Below are 17,585 nucleotides of genomic sequence, written 5' to 3' on the forward strand. Positions count from 1 at the left end.
AATCTAAGCACAGAACCTGGTACACAGCAGATGCTCCAACCATCCAGAAATGGCTAAACTGTTTCGAGGCAACCCCATGCAGCCAAGCAGAAGCCCAACGGGACCCCTGCGCTAGGAACACAGCCTTCAGCTACAGCACACCTTTACACTCTGCCCGACATTCCTGAAATATGATGGCCCTGTGATTTCAGCTGGGGACACCAGATAAGGGCCTATTTTATCTACCAGACTCAAGCTCAGGATCAGAATGCTATCACTTATAACTTTGACAAAGAACAATATGAGAAAAAAATTACACAGGGCCTAAACGAAGAGTCATAAAAATTCATAAGTGACAATTTATTAGCTAATAGGTAATGACCTTTTTCTCTTTTTAATTTGATTCTGGAAAGTCCAACTTAAGGGAAAACTTGAGAATGTGGTCTCAATTCAATATAGAAACACTCTGACCTTTTAAATATATATTTAATTATTTTAACTAGTTTCAAATCATTCTGTGAAAATAACTGAGTCACTGGGCCAGAAGGATAGGAACTGATGAACCAACCATTCTGATGTACAAATGCATACCTTGGCATCCAAACCCGGAGACAAGTCTAATTTGTTAGTTAAGAGAATCACCTCCAAAGACAGCGAGTTACCCTGACCTAAGAGTCAGAGGAAATAATTTTGTCTGTTTATATTAATGCACCAAAAGCTGTCTGCTTCTGCCCGACCAGGCGGTGGCGCAGTGGATAGAGTGTCAAACTGGAATGTGGAGGACCCAGGTTTGAGACCCTGAGGTTGCCAGCTTGAGCATGGCTCATCTGTCTGAGCAAGGCTCACCAGCTTGGACCCAAGGTCGCTGGCTCAAGCCACATATGAGAAAACAATCAATGAACAACTAAGGTGTTGCAACAAAAAACTAATGATTGATGCTTCTCATCTCTCTCTGTTCCTGTCTGTCCCTATCTATGCCTCTCTCTGACTCTCTCTCTCTGTCTCTGTAAAAAAAAAAAAATGCTGTCTACTTCTAGGCGTGCTTTCTCTTCTTGGAAGGATAATGGTCAGACAGCGAATGCGTCAGAACCTGAAGGTCAAAAAGAATAGTTTCTTACCTTATCCCTTTTTGGCCACTGTACGATAGGGACTCCCGTGAGGGCCAACTTGGGATCGCTGTTGGCAAGCTCCTCCAGCAAAACCTAAGGGTAGAAGAGGAGGAAAGAGGAGGAAAAAGCAGGCCACAGTGAACAAAGAGCCAACCACTCCCATCCGCACCCAGACTTAGTCTCAGTCCCGCAAGTACCAAGAGAAGGACAGGGAAGCGGCTGCATTTTTACTTCATATATAGGCAAGTACTGAAGCAAAAGAGGAAACTTAAACACTTTCACTGAAGCAGCTAGAGCTACCATGGTGACAAGTGTTACTTGTCACACAGTTCTATGTGACAGTAAAACTTTACTTTGCCCTCTATGCCAGTTAATGAGTACTACTATCAGGTAGTAAGTACTGCCTTCATTTTGCAGATATCAGCAAAATTGCAAAAAAAAAAAGAAAAAAAAAAGACTGCCTAATTGGCTAATACTGAATTAATAATATGTCTGGTTCAAAACAGGGCTCTGTTCTTCTAAGGCCAATTACTGAAATCTCAATCTCAAAACTCCCTTACACACACACACACACACACACACACACACACACACACACACTTATGTGCCTTTATTCCTATAAACAGGGCAGGAACAATCTTAGGGGCAATAGTTCTCTCATGGCTTTAGCCAATCTACTTTATATGACTTAAGGAACAACAGTACAGTAAGAAACTGCCACGTAAGTGAATCACACTGGTTGAGTTTTATTTTGAAACAAACTTTAAGTTTTAGGCATAAATTTCTGAACCCCAAAACTAGGTGAATAAAATCCCTTTTTCTCTGACCTCATGAGTCTTAAAGCAATGACATCAGCAAAAAGCACATATCCAGAAGACAAGTGACACAATTCCTTAGATGAGTGTTGGATACTGTTTCAGAGAACACTAAACTTTGATCCTGGACAGGTAGATAAGCATGCTTGAGCCATCTTTAATAGTCATTCTCATAATCCTATGAGCTCTGTGCCTAGAGACCAGGACTTTCTGAAGCACGAGGCATTTCCCTACCAAGCACTTTCCTCCTGAATCTAAGGATCAAGTTCCAAATCCCAGACTTGTGACTCAGAGAGACCCTTTAATTCATAACCATGAAGGTTCTCTATGAAGATCCCCCTTTGCCAAACCTCCAGATGTCTCTCACCTTCCCCCAAACTCATTTCACTTCCAGCCGTTTTATTTACTCTGAGTTGCTATGGCACCCTATTCTGGAGCCTCCTGTTAGCACCACACTGCGTGGGGGAAAGAGGCAGGGTGCGGTGCCTCCTGGGACAAGGCTCTGGTATGGGTTCTAATCTCCCCAGGGTGAAAAATTCAGGTCCATTCACAATGTGTGTGCTAGAGAGTGCACAGCTCCCCTCCCCCACTTCACACTGCCGAGGAGCAGAACGCTGCCCATTTCCTCTCCCTGAGCACAGAGCTGTCCACAAACAGGGACTTTCCACTTACAGCAAAACAGACTGAACAGAGAGATCGCGATTGTTGAAGAGTAGAAAAGGAACCTAACTCTTCACCCAAAGCAGTCTAGTGCTACCAGCAAGATTTTTGTGGGAAGTAGGGTAGGTGGAGAAACTGTCTGCATGGGGCAGGGGCGCGGGGGGGGGGGGGGCAGCTGTTCACACATACAGACTCAGTTATTGGGGTCTGTGTCGGTGTGGAGGGAAACAGAGATTGGCCTCCAAGCTTTATTTTGCTGGGGCCACACCACCAAACACGCCTTGCTTTAAAAAAAACGGGCAGACTCCAGCTGAGGCCCTTCAAGAAACCATATAAAGAAGCCACCAACCTCACCAGAGGTTTGGGACAGGGAGCGGGGGCGGAATGCGGAAAGGCTAACGCCTATCTAGAATCCTGGCTTTCGGTAGAACACTCAAACACAAGCCCACACCCCACACAGTACAGGAAGGAGGCGAGAACAGCGGGAGGCTGGGCAGAAAAGGGGAAAAGGCGACCCAATTCAAAAGCACATCCAACCAGGCAAGGGAACAAGTGCAATGACGGCTCCACCAAAACGAAGTAACCTAAGCATTGTCCTGGACTCTCCCCACAGGCAGTCCCTTCTGCCTGTTCGCCAGACAAAGTCCCCACAGTCACACGCCCGAACCAGGAAGGGACTGCCGCCGCCCGCCCGCCTGCCTGACCTTGTGTTTCTCGTCCCTGTGGAGCTGCCGAGCTTTCGGTTGAAGTTTCCCCAGCGTCTTTGTTTTGTTTTCTGTATTGGAAGTTGTGGTGAAGGAGTTAGGTTTTCTGTCTCTAGAAAAATCCAATTTACTTGAAAATTGTGGAATCTCCCAAAGTACATAAGGCAAGGCAGTCCAGGCCACCCAGAGGGAGAGCGTGCAGCGCTCGGAGCTCCTTCTCGAGACCTTCAGCTCAGCCGTGGCTTCCTCTGCCTGTGAACAATGCTGCTGCGTCACCCACATGCAGCTCCCAGAAATGCTTTGCAACGGAAGATGGCAGGAGGGGGAGCCGGGCTTGCCGGCAGAGGGCCCAGGCGGCCTGCTGCAGAGTCGGGAGGGTGTGCTCTGCAAGCCTCTCTCCTTGGCCATTGGAGGAGAGCCTGCCCGAGGAGCTAGGGCCCGCCCCGCCTGCCCACTCCCTCCCACCACCACTGCAATAGGAGAACCTGGGGTGGCCCGAGGGCGCTGCTGGCCGACTTAGGCAGGCGCCAGCCAAAGGGAGGGAAGGCTTTAACCCGTTCAGCATCTGGTCCTGCATTAGTCCTCATACTGGTCCACACCCTGCCCTCAGGGTCACCTCTTGTTAGTTGGCCAGCACTCACCAGACTGCACACACAGGACTCTTCCTGCACACAGTGAGTGGCCCAAGGTTCGGGCTCTGCGGAAGAGCCAGGCGGAAGCTGAGCCCCTCTGCTTTCCCGTCCACAGATTTCTTTCCCCACACACGGCCGCTTCAACTGCCCCCACTGTCACTTTCCCAGCCCAGAATCCACAACCCGCATACAGGTTTTCAGAAAAAACTTCAGAAATGACACATTCCAACCAATACTGAGATACTCAAAACAATGTTTCTGTTTAACATCAACAACTTCTAAAACAGATGCCTGCCTCCAGTTGGGACTGGGAGCCACCAGGTCAGAGCCATACCAGGGCAGTTCTTCTAGCAGTTCCCACTGTGGCTGAGTCAAATTAGCTGAGGGGTGACCTCAGGCCAAGGCACTCTCCTGCCCTGGGACCCGGCTTGGGGAGCCAGCAAAAGTACATCTGCCAGTCTCCTGGGACCCAAACTGCCTGTCCTGGTTCTGCCCCTCAGATACTTCCATCCTCAGGACACCGGCACTCCTCACATTTCTTGGTCGAAGAGTTTGTCCTGCTGGCCTCATCCTCGATTCCCTACATGGAGCAGCCTCGCCTCCTGCCAGATCACTAGATGCCACCTCGGACAGCCACTGGAGTGAAGCGTGGCACCCCTGCACCGATTCACACACAGGGTCAAGCCCTGAACAAGTACTCTCTCAGGCCACAGTGGATCATACTTTGAGTCCAGATTCATGCAATTTTTAGACTTGAGTTTTTGGAAATTATAGATGCTGCTCTGAAATAAACATTTCAGGCCATGAAGAACCTAGCTCTCACCACTGGGAACATTCTTATTTCCAGGACTGCTGCTGCAGTAAGTGTCTGGTGCAGTCACCAGCCTGACAGTCTTTCTGGGGCCAGGGCTTTGCTGCCAGGAGTCGCAGATTTCATTTTTACAATAGTTTACCAAGGAAAAGAGGGACTTTGTGCTCTTAGGAGGAGCTCTTCCTGGAAATATTTATATGGTCACTCTATCCTAAACCTCTCCTTGGAACTTATTCTTAAGATTCAAAGACTCAATCAGCCTATTATGTGTGAAAAACTTTCCTTAACTGTGTGAGAGGTTCCTGGAAATGCCCATTTTGGTCTTAGTGCTATCTAACCTAGAGGGGTGATAAAGGAGGAACACTTAGGAGAAACATGTTACACTGAAACAAAATGCATATTCAAGTTGTAGCGAGGACAAATTCTACAGGCCACCCGGAAAGAATAAAAACGGATAGGGCACTAGGAAACTCCAAGTTTCCAAATCACAAATTAAACAAGGCCTATTTTCCCCCTCTCCTATTAATTCAGAATAAAAGATAAGCAATAAAAATGAGAATTAGTAAGAACATGGCATTATATAATATAAAGAAAACATTTTAAAGAAATCTATTTTAACCTAATCTATCTACATGGTTTGTAGCTGAGTTAAATTATTATTACTATTTTATTTTTTAAATTTTATTTTATTTTTTTACAGAAACAGAGAGAGAGTCAGAGAGAGAGATAGAAAGGGACAGACAGACAGGAACGGAGAGAGATGAGAAGCATCAATCATCAGTTTTTCGTTGTGGCACTTTAGTTGTTCATTAATTGCTTTCTCATATGTGCCTTGACCATGGGGCTACTGCAGACCGAGTAACCCCTTGCTCGAGCCAGCGACCTTGGGTCCAAGCTCGTGAGCTTTGCTCAAACCAGATGAGCCCACGCTCAAGCTGGTGACCTCAGGGTCTCGAACCTGGGTCCTCCACTTCCCAGTCCGACGTTCTATCCCCTGCGCTACCGCCTGGTCAGGCTTATTACTATTTTAAAAAGATTTTATTTATTGATTTCTAGAGAGTGAGGGGGGGAAGACAGGGGAGGAGAACAGGGAAGCATCAACTCGTAGCAGTTGCTTCTCATATGTGCTTTGACTGGGCAAGCCCAGGGTTTTAGACCAATGACCTCAGCATTCCAGGTCACTGCTTTATCCAATGCGCCACCACAGGTCAGGATTTGGATTTTTTTTTACAGAGACAGAGAAAGAGTCAGAGAGAGGATAGATAGGGACAGACAGGAACGGAGAGAGATGAGAAGCATCAATCATTAGTTTTTCGTTGCGACACCTTAGTTGTTCATTGATTACTTTCTCATATGTGCCTTGACCATGGACCTTCAGCAGACCGAGTAACCCCTTGCTCAAGCCAGCGACCTTGGGTCCAAGCTGGTGAGCTTTGCTCAAACCAGATGAGCCTGCACTCAAGCTGGAGACCTCGGGGTCTTGAACCTGGGTCCTCCGCATCCTAGTCTGACGCTCTATCCACTGCGCCACCGCCTGGTCAGGCCAGGTCAGGCTTTTTTAAAAAAATATTTTATTTATTTATTGATTTTATAGAGAGAGGAGAGACAGGGATAGGGAGAAGAAGTCAACTCATAGTCGCTGCACTTTAGTTGTTCATTGACTGACTGATTTTTGTATGTTCCTTGACCAAACAAGCCCAGGATTTCAAACTGGCGACCTCAGCATTCCAGGTTGACACTCTATCCACTGAACCATCACAGGCCAAGCGAGTTAAATTATTTAGAATTTTCTACTCAGTAAAAAGGTATGAATTATTACAAATATATTGTCAGTAAAAACTGAAAATGAAGTTTTATTACACAGGTTGCTTTTTCCCCCTTCATAATCTGGCTTAATGGATTAAGATCTAATTATACTGGGTCCTCGACCAGCTATTCTCTTTATTAGTGTCAGATAAAGAAAATTTCTTATCAGTGCTTCTGTATTTATTTGTAACCCTAATTCTGGTTTCAATCCCATCATACTCATCATACTCCTGGGATGGAGTCTAGAGTAAATGTTTAGATTATAATTATATAATAACCTTAGATCAGAGCAGCAGTAACCTACTGCACCACAACAAGTTTTCAAATTTATAAAATTAAGAGCTTTAACCACTTATGTAATGTTGTAGTAATCCATTTGTACCATCTAACTGGAAAGCTGACTAACTGGTGAACTAAAAAGACGGGCACTTCCTTTCCCTAGGACAGAATCTACTCCTCAAACCTGTGTGCTCAGTGCCCTCTGCCATGTACAGCACTTGTAAACCTAGAATGCACTTAACTTTCTCAGCCTACTTACATGCCTGTTCCACTACTGAACTATAAGCCCCTTGAGGATTTGGTCCTGGCATGTTTGCATATTCACACTAAGCCTGGTTCCTGGCACAGAGTACGCAGGTATCATTCAAAGTAGCAAAATAAATGAACTTCATACATTTGTAACATCTCATTATTTTTCTGTAATAATGATACTATTTGTTAAGTACCTTACTAACATCATTCATTTTCACAACAGCCCCACTGAGGTAGATGTTATTTGCAGAGGAAAAACAGGCTTGCCCCAAAGTCACATGGTTGCCAAGCTTATCAAAATGTTTTAGAGCAAACAAGAAAAGAGAAAAATATTAAACACTGCATTTTTTCATTAAGTGAGTTAGGCAGCCAAATATATTGATATATTAAGTTTCTTTTCTTCTTTTTTACATATGTACATATATTAAGAGTTCCTTTATTACCAAAATAAACACAAAACAATCAAGTCTGATTAAAAACTCAGTCTTCAGCTCTCACCCCCCTGTCGTGACCCACTGTCAGCAGCTGATGTGCCCTCCCCTGCCACCCCCCCTCAATGCCATACAAACAAAGAGACTCTTTCTTACATTAATGGAACTGTACTGTACATACCGCTCCAGGTCCTGCCTCTTTATCCAACATCTATCAAGGACACAACTTCTTAATTTTAGAAATGCGAGAAAATCTCACCGCAGGAGAGAACTCCATTCTATCTTTAGTCTACTTTTAGTATTCTAAAGCTACCCACACCTCTCCTAACCAGGACTTTATACATACTGATTACATGCCCTTGAACTTGACCAATAAGTCAACAAACACTTTTAATGCTCCATTTTTCATCTAAGCCCCTTCCAACTCTGTATTTTATGATTTTCTCTTCAACACTGTAGAACTTAACATTTTGGAGTCTTCAAAGCCCTTTTACCACATAACTAAATCTGACATTTCTTCCAGAGAATATGTTTATGAACAGTGCATCTTACCCCTTTTCCTCTCACCACTGTGAGAGCCACACAGGCTACAAGAAACAATTCCTTTCCCTGCAGGAAGGGTAACGAAGCTCGCTCTGGTCCTCCACTGCAGTATAGCTTTCTGTGCTACAAACACTGAGTTTTCTAGCACTGCAGTCTCCAGTTGTGCAGTGATTCGGCACCTACCCAATCCAATGCTTTTTTTCTTCCAACTGATGCTCAGATTTCCAAAGGATTCAAGCTCTAAACTCACAATTATCTGAAGCTCAGATTAAACATAACTAGTCAAATGTAGGAATAATTAATCCATTTGACCTTAAGTGAAAATACATGCAGAGCTGGGATCTATTTCTGTTTGTTGTCTCCTGGCATCAGCTGCATTTTGACAATGGTATTCAGTAAATAAGAAAAGGTGTGGAGAGGCCCTGCAGGGAGAATTTAAACACTGTCAACCAATGCAGTCATCCTCCTGGCCACTCATTCCTCCTGCTCTGGTCTTCATAGCACTCTATCTTAGCCAGCAACGGCAGCCATGTTTTTCATGATTCCTGAGAAACAAGGACATTCTCTCCAGACACTGTCATAATGCTAAGAGTCCTCTTTAGATGTCTCTTCTGAAATCATTTCCTTCTGGTGGCCTCCTTTTAACCTGCTTAATATATATATTTTTAAGTGATAGGAAGATAAAGAGACAGACTACCACATGTGCCCAAACCAGGATCTACCCAGCAACCCGTCTGGGGCCGATGCTTGAATCAATCGAGCTATCATTAGCGCCTGAGGCCGATGCTTGGACCAACTGAGCTATCTTCAATGCCTGGGGCCAATCCTCGAACCAGCTGAACCACTGGCTGCTAGAGGGAAAGAGAGACAGAAGGGGGAGAGGAAGGAGAAGAGAAGCAGATGGTCACTTCTCATGTGTGCCTGACTGGCAATCAAACCTGGGATATCCACATGCCAGGACAGTGCTCTATTCACTGAGCCAACTGGCCAGGGCCCGATCTCTTTAATATTTAGCCTAAATCTTCTACATTTCCCCCTACTACATTGCCTTCTTAAATATTCTTCTTTACCCTAGTTAAGGGAGTCTGAGTATTTCCTTCATGACTCTTGACCTTGTATAAATAATTAGTGAATTACAATATGGCTTCCTACGACTGGATATAAAAGAGTCAAATTCACCTATAGCCATCCCTTAGAAATGAAAAGATATTTTTCTCTTTCATAAATTAGAAATACAGATACCCAGGCCAAAAAAATGTTAGTGAAATATAAACTTAGAAAGCTTTCTTCTTACAGTTCTTAAAGGCAATTATACAAGTTAATCCCCAAAGTCATAATTTTATTTTTCCCACATGTATTCATGATAGCTTGCTACATTAAAAAAAAAAAGACACTTCTATAGAAAAAAAAGAAAAATGGTACACTCAAAGTCTCCAGAAAATATAATTATAAGTGTCCTATTACAATGGAAAAAATAAATAAATAAAACTTGTGTTCTTTGCTTACTCAAGGATGGAAGTGAATTTGGGATCTAGTTTGTGAGTCTGGAAGAGTGGCTAAGTTTGTTTTGCTGTACATTAATCATTATAGAAACAGGACCTCACCTACCTGGAACTCTGTCATTTCCTCCCCTAAATACAAGTCACAACAATACCATCTGCCTCCTCTAGAACAAACCTTATAAAACCAAGCTATAAAACAAACTGTCCAGTTTCTATCACTAGTGGAAAGGACCAACTTCACAAGGTTTGAACCTTTTTAGCCTAATTTTTACCTTTACACTGATGCATAAACAATAAGATAAAATGAAAACATCAATCTTAAAAAGAAAAGTAAGAGGAAAAAAAGTCCAAGTCTTATTCCAGTCCTTGGACTTCTTCCTTGAGATGGCTGCAGGAGGTAGGAAGCACCTCAGCGGGCTACTGGTGACCAAGGAGAAACCTGAATCAGGATTCAGGGATGGGAAAATACCTACTATGAGATATTTAGCATGTCTTTTCTTAAGGTCACATAAAATTATTCCCTATATTGCTCTGGCCGGTTGGCTCAGCGGTAGAGCGTCGGCCTGGTGTGCGGGGGACCGGGGTTCGATTCCCGGCCAGGGCATATAGGAGAAGCGCTCATTTGCTTCTCCACCCCCACCCCCTCCTTCCTCTTTGTCTCTCTCTTCCCCTCCCGCAGCCAAGGCTCCATTGGAGCAAAGATGGCTCGGGCGCTGGGGATGGCTCCTTGGCCTCTGCCCCAGGCGCTAGAGTGGCTCTGGTCGCGGCAGAGCGTCGCCCCTGGTGGGCGTGCCGGGTGGATCCCAGTCGGGGGCATGCGGGAGTCTGTCTGACTGTCTCTCCCCGTTTCCAGCTTCAGAAAAATACAAAAAAAAAAAAAAAAAAAAAAAAATTATTCCCTATATATTTTTGGTGTTCATAATACTGGTTATGTATGAGAAAAGACTTAAAAGAACTCCGTATAGTTTAGAAGGCTCAAATCTGGATCCATTAAAAATAAGCTCATTTATTTGAGACCAGTACATGAGGAGTGGGAAAGGCTTTGAAGATTACTAATACTGGGAGACCCTTGTAAAAGAATAAAGATATGCAACATGAAGAAACTTGATACAGCAATTGGATGAATTATGTTTAAAATGATACTTTTCTTAGAAGTTGCCCTAATATATTTAAGTCTTAATACTAGATAAATTTGAAACTATGCTAATCCTACCTAATATAACTCAATTAGAACAATTTCTTTCTACTCTGCTGCTTGGAGTAAGACTGTTAGACATCGTTATTGGCTGCTTTTGTTCTCAAACCACTCTTTATCTGAGGGTAACTTAAATTTAAAGTAGTATTTCTTTTTTTTTTTTCCCCTGAAGCTGGAAACAGGGAGGCAGTCAGACAGACTCCTGCATGCGCCCGACCGGGATCCACCCAGCATGCCCACCAGGGGGCGATGCTCTGCCCATCTTGGGGCCTCGCTCTGCCGCAATTAGAGCCATTCTAGTGCCTGAGGCAGAGGCCACAGAGCCATCCTCAGCGCCCGGGCAAACTTTGCTCCAGTGGAGCCTTGGCTGCGGGAGGGGAAGAGAGAGACAGAGAGGAAGGAGAGGGGGAGGGGTGGAGAAGCAGATGGGCACTTCTCCTGTGTGCCCTGGTCGGGAATCGAACCCAGGACTCCTGCACGCCAGGCCGATGCTCTACCACTGAGCCAACCGGCTAGGGCCTAAAGTAGTATTTCTTAATACAAACACTATCTCAGGCTCTCCTTTATTTTAGGATCAGCCTGAAATTTGTGGGGTTTTTTTTAAAGTAACAGATTTTGCCTGACCAGGTGGTGGTGCAGTGGATAGAATGTCAGACTGGGATGCGAAAGACCCGGGTTCGAGACCCTGAGGTTGCCAACTTGAGCGCGGGCTCATCTGGTTAGAGCAAAAGCTCACCAGCTTGGACCCAAGGTCGCTAGCTAGAGCAAGGGGTTACTCGGTTTGCTGTAGCCCCACGGTCAAGCATATATGAGAAAGCAATCAATGAACAACTAAAGTGTCGCAATGCGCAATGAAAAACTAGTGATTGATGCTTCTCATCTCTCTGTACCTGTCTATCCCTCTCACGGACTCTCTCTGTCTCTGTAAAAAAATAAAAAAATAAAAAAATAAAGTAACAGATTTTATTCATTTTTGTTTTTTGTTTTTTGTTGTTTTTTTTAGAGACAGAGAGAGAGTCAGAGAGAGGGACAGATGGGGACAGACAGACAGGAACAGAGAAAGATGAGAAGCATAAATCATCAGTTTTTTGTTGCGACACCATAGTTGTTCATTGATTGCTTTCTCATATGTGCCTTGACCACGGGCCTTCAGCAGACCGAGTAACCCCTTGCTTAAGCCAGCGACCTTGGGTCCAAGCTGGTGAGCTTTGCTCAAGCCAGATGAGCCCGCGCTCAAGCTGGCGACCTCGGGGTCTCGAACCTGGGTCCTCTGCATCCCAGTCCAACGTTCTATCCACTGCGCCACCGCCTGGTCAGCCTGAAATTTGTGTTTTTAAGTCTAAATTTAAGCCCTAACTGAAGATATAAATGTTAGTAATAACAGGGACTTAACCTCTTTCTAGGACCTGAAATACTGTGTAGCACAAACATACACAAGCACATATTAATTTCCATCTGGTTAAATGAGAAAGTATCCAAAATTCCTGTACTTTCTTTCTTGGAATCCTTAAACTGACTGCCCTAGCCAGATCAGCAGCGGTCATGCAACATAGCCAACTCTTACCTTTACATCAGCAATAAGAGCGTCTTCATCTTCTATCCCTGTAGGGACACATTTCTTGTGCAGTGGCAGAGACTCCAACTTATCTACAAGGCAGCGAAGGCCTTCAAGCTCAAAATGGGTCAGATGCACTTGCCTGTCCTTTCGGGGACTACACTGGGGGTCCCACACTTGGCCATTGTGGGAGCCCCGACTAGAGTCAGATGATGCATCTCCAGGCAAGCTTTTCTTCAGACTTGGAAGACTTCGGCAGGTTTTGCCCAGTCCATCATAATCTAGGTTGACTCCATTGGCTACAGGGCTAGTGAGGACAGAGCGCCTACTGCTTAAGCGCCGGGGTTCTCGATCCACTGCTTCCTCATCCCCATTTCCTGATTCCAACCCATTTAACTCCATATCTGCCGGAAGAAAAAAAAAATGCAATAAGAACATGCCACTTGGCCATGTGATCAATGAGAGAAATAGGCAGCATGGGAGCAGCTTTCAGGTTATAAATGAAGTTATAACATTTTCAACATGGTCTCTACTTATCCCAACACCTGTCTGTCCACTGTTGAAAATCATGGGTACAGGTAAAATACTGACAGTATCCTGAGCTGGTAAGACAAATAAGGTAGGTAATGGTTAATTGGATTTTCAAGATTGGGAAGGGCCCAATTTTGTGTACTAGAAGTAAGTTACCTATGAAAATGGCTGTAAATTAGTTTCAAGTTCAAGTTCAAATTCAAATTTCAGGTTATGATTTCATTATATTTTGAAAAAGTAGAGAGCATGAAGCACAGATATTGAAAAAGTAGTTTTGTATCTGACCTGGAACGCTGAGGTTGCCGGTTCGAAACTCTGGGCTTGCCTGGTCAAGGCACATACAGGAAGCAACTACTATGAGTTGATGCTTCCACTTCTCCCTTCACTTTCTCTTTTCTCCCTTCCTCCCTCTCTCTCCCTCCTTGTTCTAAAATCAATAAATGAAATCTATAAAAAATAAATAAAAAGTTCTGTAAATTAAGAATTGAACTACCAGCAGTTAGTTTTCTAGATATCTACCAGAAAAATTTGAATACACTTATTCATAAAGATATATGTAGTCCTATGTTCACTGCAGCACTATTCACAGTAGCCAAGACATGGAAAGTATCTTTCTCCAGTCACCTAACCAAAGTGTCCTCTGATGGGTGACTGGAGAAAGATGTGGTACATATAGACAATAGAATACTACTTAGCCACAAGAAAGGATAAAATACTGCCATTTGCAACAACATGGATAGGTCTTGAAACTACCAAGAAAAGTAAAATGAGTCAGATGGAAAAGGACAAGAATTATATGACTTCCTTCATATGTAGGATATGAAACTGAAAGCAATAAACAAACAAACAAGCTTTGACATAGACAATAGTATGATGGTTACAGGAGGGGGGGGGGTGAGTGGAGGATGGAGAGGGTGGAGGTGCTCAAATACACGGTGACAGATGGAGACCAGATGTAGGGTGCTGAACACGCCATGCAGTGTGTAGATGATGTATTACAGAATTGTACACGAGAAACTTAGATAATGTTAGTAACCAATATCACACCAATACATTTAATTTAAAAAGGAAAAATTTTTAAGAAGTAGTTTCGTTCAAAATTTTGGTCATAATATTGAGCTTTGGAATTAAAATCCTAGCAACATAGCCAACAAAGCAAAGGGAAAATGACAGTTTTAATGAAAGAAGAATTTTTAAATATCCACTGGTCTTTATTTGAAAGTAATAGAGAGAGAAGAAAAAAAAAAGAAAAAAGAAAAAAAAAGTAATAGAGGTTTACTATTAATAATTTAGAAATATAAGAAAGTACAAATAAATCATTTCTTTCTCCCTCAACCTTTGATAACAACTCAAAAGTTTATGTATTTTCTTTCCATCTTTTTCTATGCATATGTATATGATTATGATTAGATATATTTTTAAATAAAATCGGGACCATGCTGTATATAAATTTGTATTCTGCTTTCATGTGTTGGGTGAGCACTTTTAATTTTCAAATGAGAATTATAAATTATGCTAAAGCAAAAGGTACCTTGCTTGGATTGAACATTCCATGAAACATGTGACCACAGGATATTACCGAGCTCCAGAACAGCCTAAAAATGCATTAATTGAAACTATCCTGACATCCGAAAAAATATTTCTTTTTTGGGGAAACGGAAGTTAAAAAATACAGATTTTAGAGTCTTATCAACCTGGTTCGAACTGCAGCTTTCCCACTTACTAATTTTAAGATCATGGACAAGTTTTTTAACTTCTTCAACCTTACTGTCCCTATTTGTAAAATAAAAATAATACCTACCAGGCAGATATGTAACTTAATGCATGTAAATTGCTTATTATAGTACCTATAACATAGGAAGAATTATTATGATATATTCCTAGTTTTTATTGTGTCAAAGGCCGTTCTTCATACAATGAAACGTACTAGACAACTGATTACTTTCTTGAAGAGCAAAGTACTAACAAACTCAGACAAAGATGAGATGTAGAGTACTTCAATTACCCTAGTAATTCATATTAGGGTAGGAGATGAGCTGTTAAACAGTGTTCAACTCCAACTAATAAATTTGGTACTCCTAGGGTAGATAAGTAAAAAACAAAACCACTGAGCAACAGCCTACTGAATATTCTTGCCTCGCCCTCAGTCCTATAGGGCAGTGGTCCCCAACCTCCGAGCCACGGACCGGTACTGGTCCGTGGGCCATTTGGTACCGGTCCGCAGAGAAAGAATAAATAACTTACATTATTTTTGTTTTATTTATATTTAAGTCTGAACGATGTTTTATTTTTTAAAAATGACCAGATTCCCTCTGTTACATCTCTCTAAGACTCACTCTTGACGCTTGTCTCGGACACGTGATACATTTATCCGTCCCACCCTAAAGGCCCGTCCGTGAAAATATTTTCTGACATTAAACCGGTCCATGGAAGCGTCTACGGCCATACCACCCTGAATGCGCCTATCTCGGTGCATGGCCCAAAAAAGATTGGGGGCCACTGCTATAGGGTGCCTTGAAAGTTCACGAAGGCAGAACACTTACCCATGCTGAGAGACTCTTTCTGAAATTCCTTAGTTAGGTGGGAGCGGTTGGTTATGCAGTACACATAACGCTCCAACACATACCAACACATCTCATAGTAGAATGGATAGCGAAACTTATTTGGAACCTACAGAAGCAAAATAATGAGAAAAGTAAGCTGGTAACAATTTTCAAAGAAAGAGAGTAAAATAATTGAATCACTGCAACAATTAACCTAGGAAAAACTCTCTAGTCAGCCTGGCCTGTGGTGGCGCAGTAGATAAAGCACTGACTTGGAACACTGAGGTCGCCAGTTCAAAACCCTGGGCTTGCCCTGTCAAAGCACATAAACAATCAATCAATAAACAATTAAAAGTGAAGCAATTATGAGTTGATACTTTCCACTCCCAGACCTCTCTCTCTTCTCTCTGTAAAATCAATAAAATCTTTTTTTAAATTTTATTGCTTTTAGCAAGGGAGGGGGAGACAGAGAGAGAGAGAGAGAGAGAGAGAGAGAGAGAGGAATACAGATCTACCCCCATATGTCCCCTAACCAGGGATCGAATTGGCAACCTCTGTGCTTTAGGACAATGTTCCAAACAAGGCAAAATTTCTTTTTTAATGTTTACATATTTTATTGATTTTAGAGAGAGAGAGGAAGGGAGAGAGCAAGAGAGAGATAGGAATATCAATCTGCTCCTGTATGTGCCCTGAGAGGGGATCAAACTGTCAACCTCTGTGCTTTGGGACAATGCTCTAACCAACAGAGGCATTCGGCCAGGGCAAAATATAAAACCTTAAAAGAAACCAAAACACAAAAATACTCTCTGGTCAACCTGCAAGACTAGGTTGGCATTTAGAGCAAGAATTTAAGAGGATCTGACAACCTAGATAATGCTGATCTTTGCAAACAATCACAAGATAAAAGGTACCTGGAAAGACCATTCAAAACAACCAAGAAGCAGTCTTGGTTGAGTAGGAAAGCATCAAAAAGAAGTTCTGGGCCTGACCGGGTGGCGGTGCGGTGGATAGAGTGTTGGACTGGGATGTGGAGGATCCAGGTTCAAGACCCCGAGGTTGCCAGCTTGAGCGCAGGCTCATCTGGCTTGAGCAAAGCTCACCAGCTTGGACCCAAGGTCACTGGCTTGAGTAAGGGGTTACTCGGTCTGCTGTAGCCCCACAGTAAAGACACATATGAGAAAGCAATCAGTGAACAACTAAGGTGTCACAACGAAAAACTAATGATTGATGCTTCTCATCTCTCTCCGTTCCTGTCTGTCTGTCCCTATCTATCCATCTCTCTGACTCTCTGTCTCTGTAAAAAAAAAAAAAAGTTCTGGGACAAAGTAAAATGTTACTAGAGTAAGATAAAATATACTTAACTGAGAAATTTGTTTTAGGGTTCTTAGAATACACAAAGGCATGCCAAGCGCTCATGCTTTTACTATATATACTGCTCACAAAAATTAGGGGATATTTCAAAATGAATGAGGGGATAAAATGTCTCCTAATTTCTGTGAGCAGTGTAGTTTTACCCTGAATAAGGTGGCCATGGAACAAAGAAGCTAATGGAAAAACAGAACATGAGCTGAAGTTACATGTTTTTATTATGTTCTTCCATCTATGACAGTATGATTAGAGACTCACTTCCTAGCTATGTCCAGCTCAGGACCTGAAACTGAGTATTTTCCCCACTATTAATTCTCAACTTGCCTGTTTTACACTTTGTAGTTTGCCAAAATGTAATGTCCACAAATCTAGATTACCATTCCACTGGGCCTAATCAGCTTTATCCACTGCACCATCAGTCAGGCTGAAATTATGTAACTTCTGTCTTTCGAAACATTTTAACTATTATTACAACTTCAAACTTAACTAAACTCCTTACTATCTTTCCTAGTTTCATTATTCTTAACAAGCAGAAATTCCCTTTTATAAAATTCATTTAAAAAGCACATCTCTTTCTTAATTTTAAGAATGTTTTATTGATTTTTTAGAGAAAAGAAGAGGGGGAGGGAAAGAGGGAAAGAGAGAAAGGGGGGGGGTATCAATCTGTTCCTGTATGTGACCAGGGATTGAACCAGCAACCTTTGTGCTTCGAGACAGTGCTCTCTAACCAACCAACCAACCTATCTGGCCAGGGCACCACATCTTTTCTTAACTCTACTAATAAGGGTAATCCCTATAACTCCAACAATATCAATCTGTGTATAAAATAATAAGCAGCTCCTAACCAAAATAAATGTTTAAAACTTGGCA

At 42.8% G+C, this 17,585-nt stretch overlaps 1 protein-coding gene across 6 annotated transcripts in view; it reads right to left on the bottom strand.

The window, feature by feature from the left end:
• The window catches only part of KDM2A (lysine demethylase 2A), a 111,107-nt gene that overhangs the window by 13,551 nt on the left and 79,971 nt on the right, over positions 1–17,585 (bottom strand). For all 6 annotated transcript variants that reach the window (XM_066344782.1, XM_066344791.1, XM_066344737.1 and 3 more), the window contains 3 exons: positions 15,348–15,474; positions 12,283–12,677; positions 1,098–1,181 (listed from right to left, as the gene is read on the bottom strand). In XM_066344782.1, the coding sequence (XP_066200879.1) occupies positions 1,098–1,181; positions 12,283–12,677; positions 15,348–15,474 (606 nt within the window). The remainder of the gene's footprint in view (positions 1–1,097; positions 1,182–12,282; positions 12,678–15,347; positions 15,475–17,585) is intronic.

This window comes from Saccopteryx leptura, chromosome 1, assembly GCF_036850995.1.
Source record: "Saccopteryx leptura isolate mSacLep1 chromosome 1, mSacLep1_pri_phased_curated, whole genome shotgun sequence".
NCBI classification, from domain to species: Eukaryota; Metazoa; Chordata; class Mammalia; order Chiroptera; family Emballonuridae; genus Saccopteryx; species Saccopteryx leptura.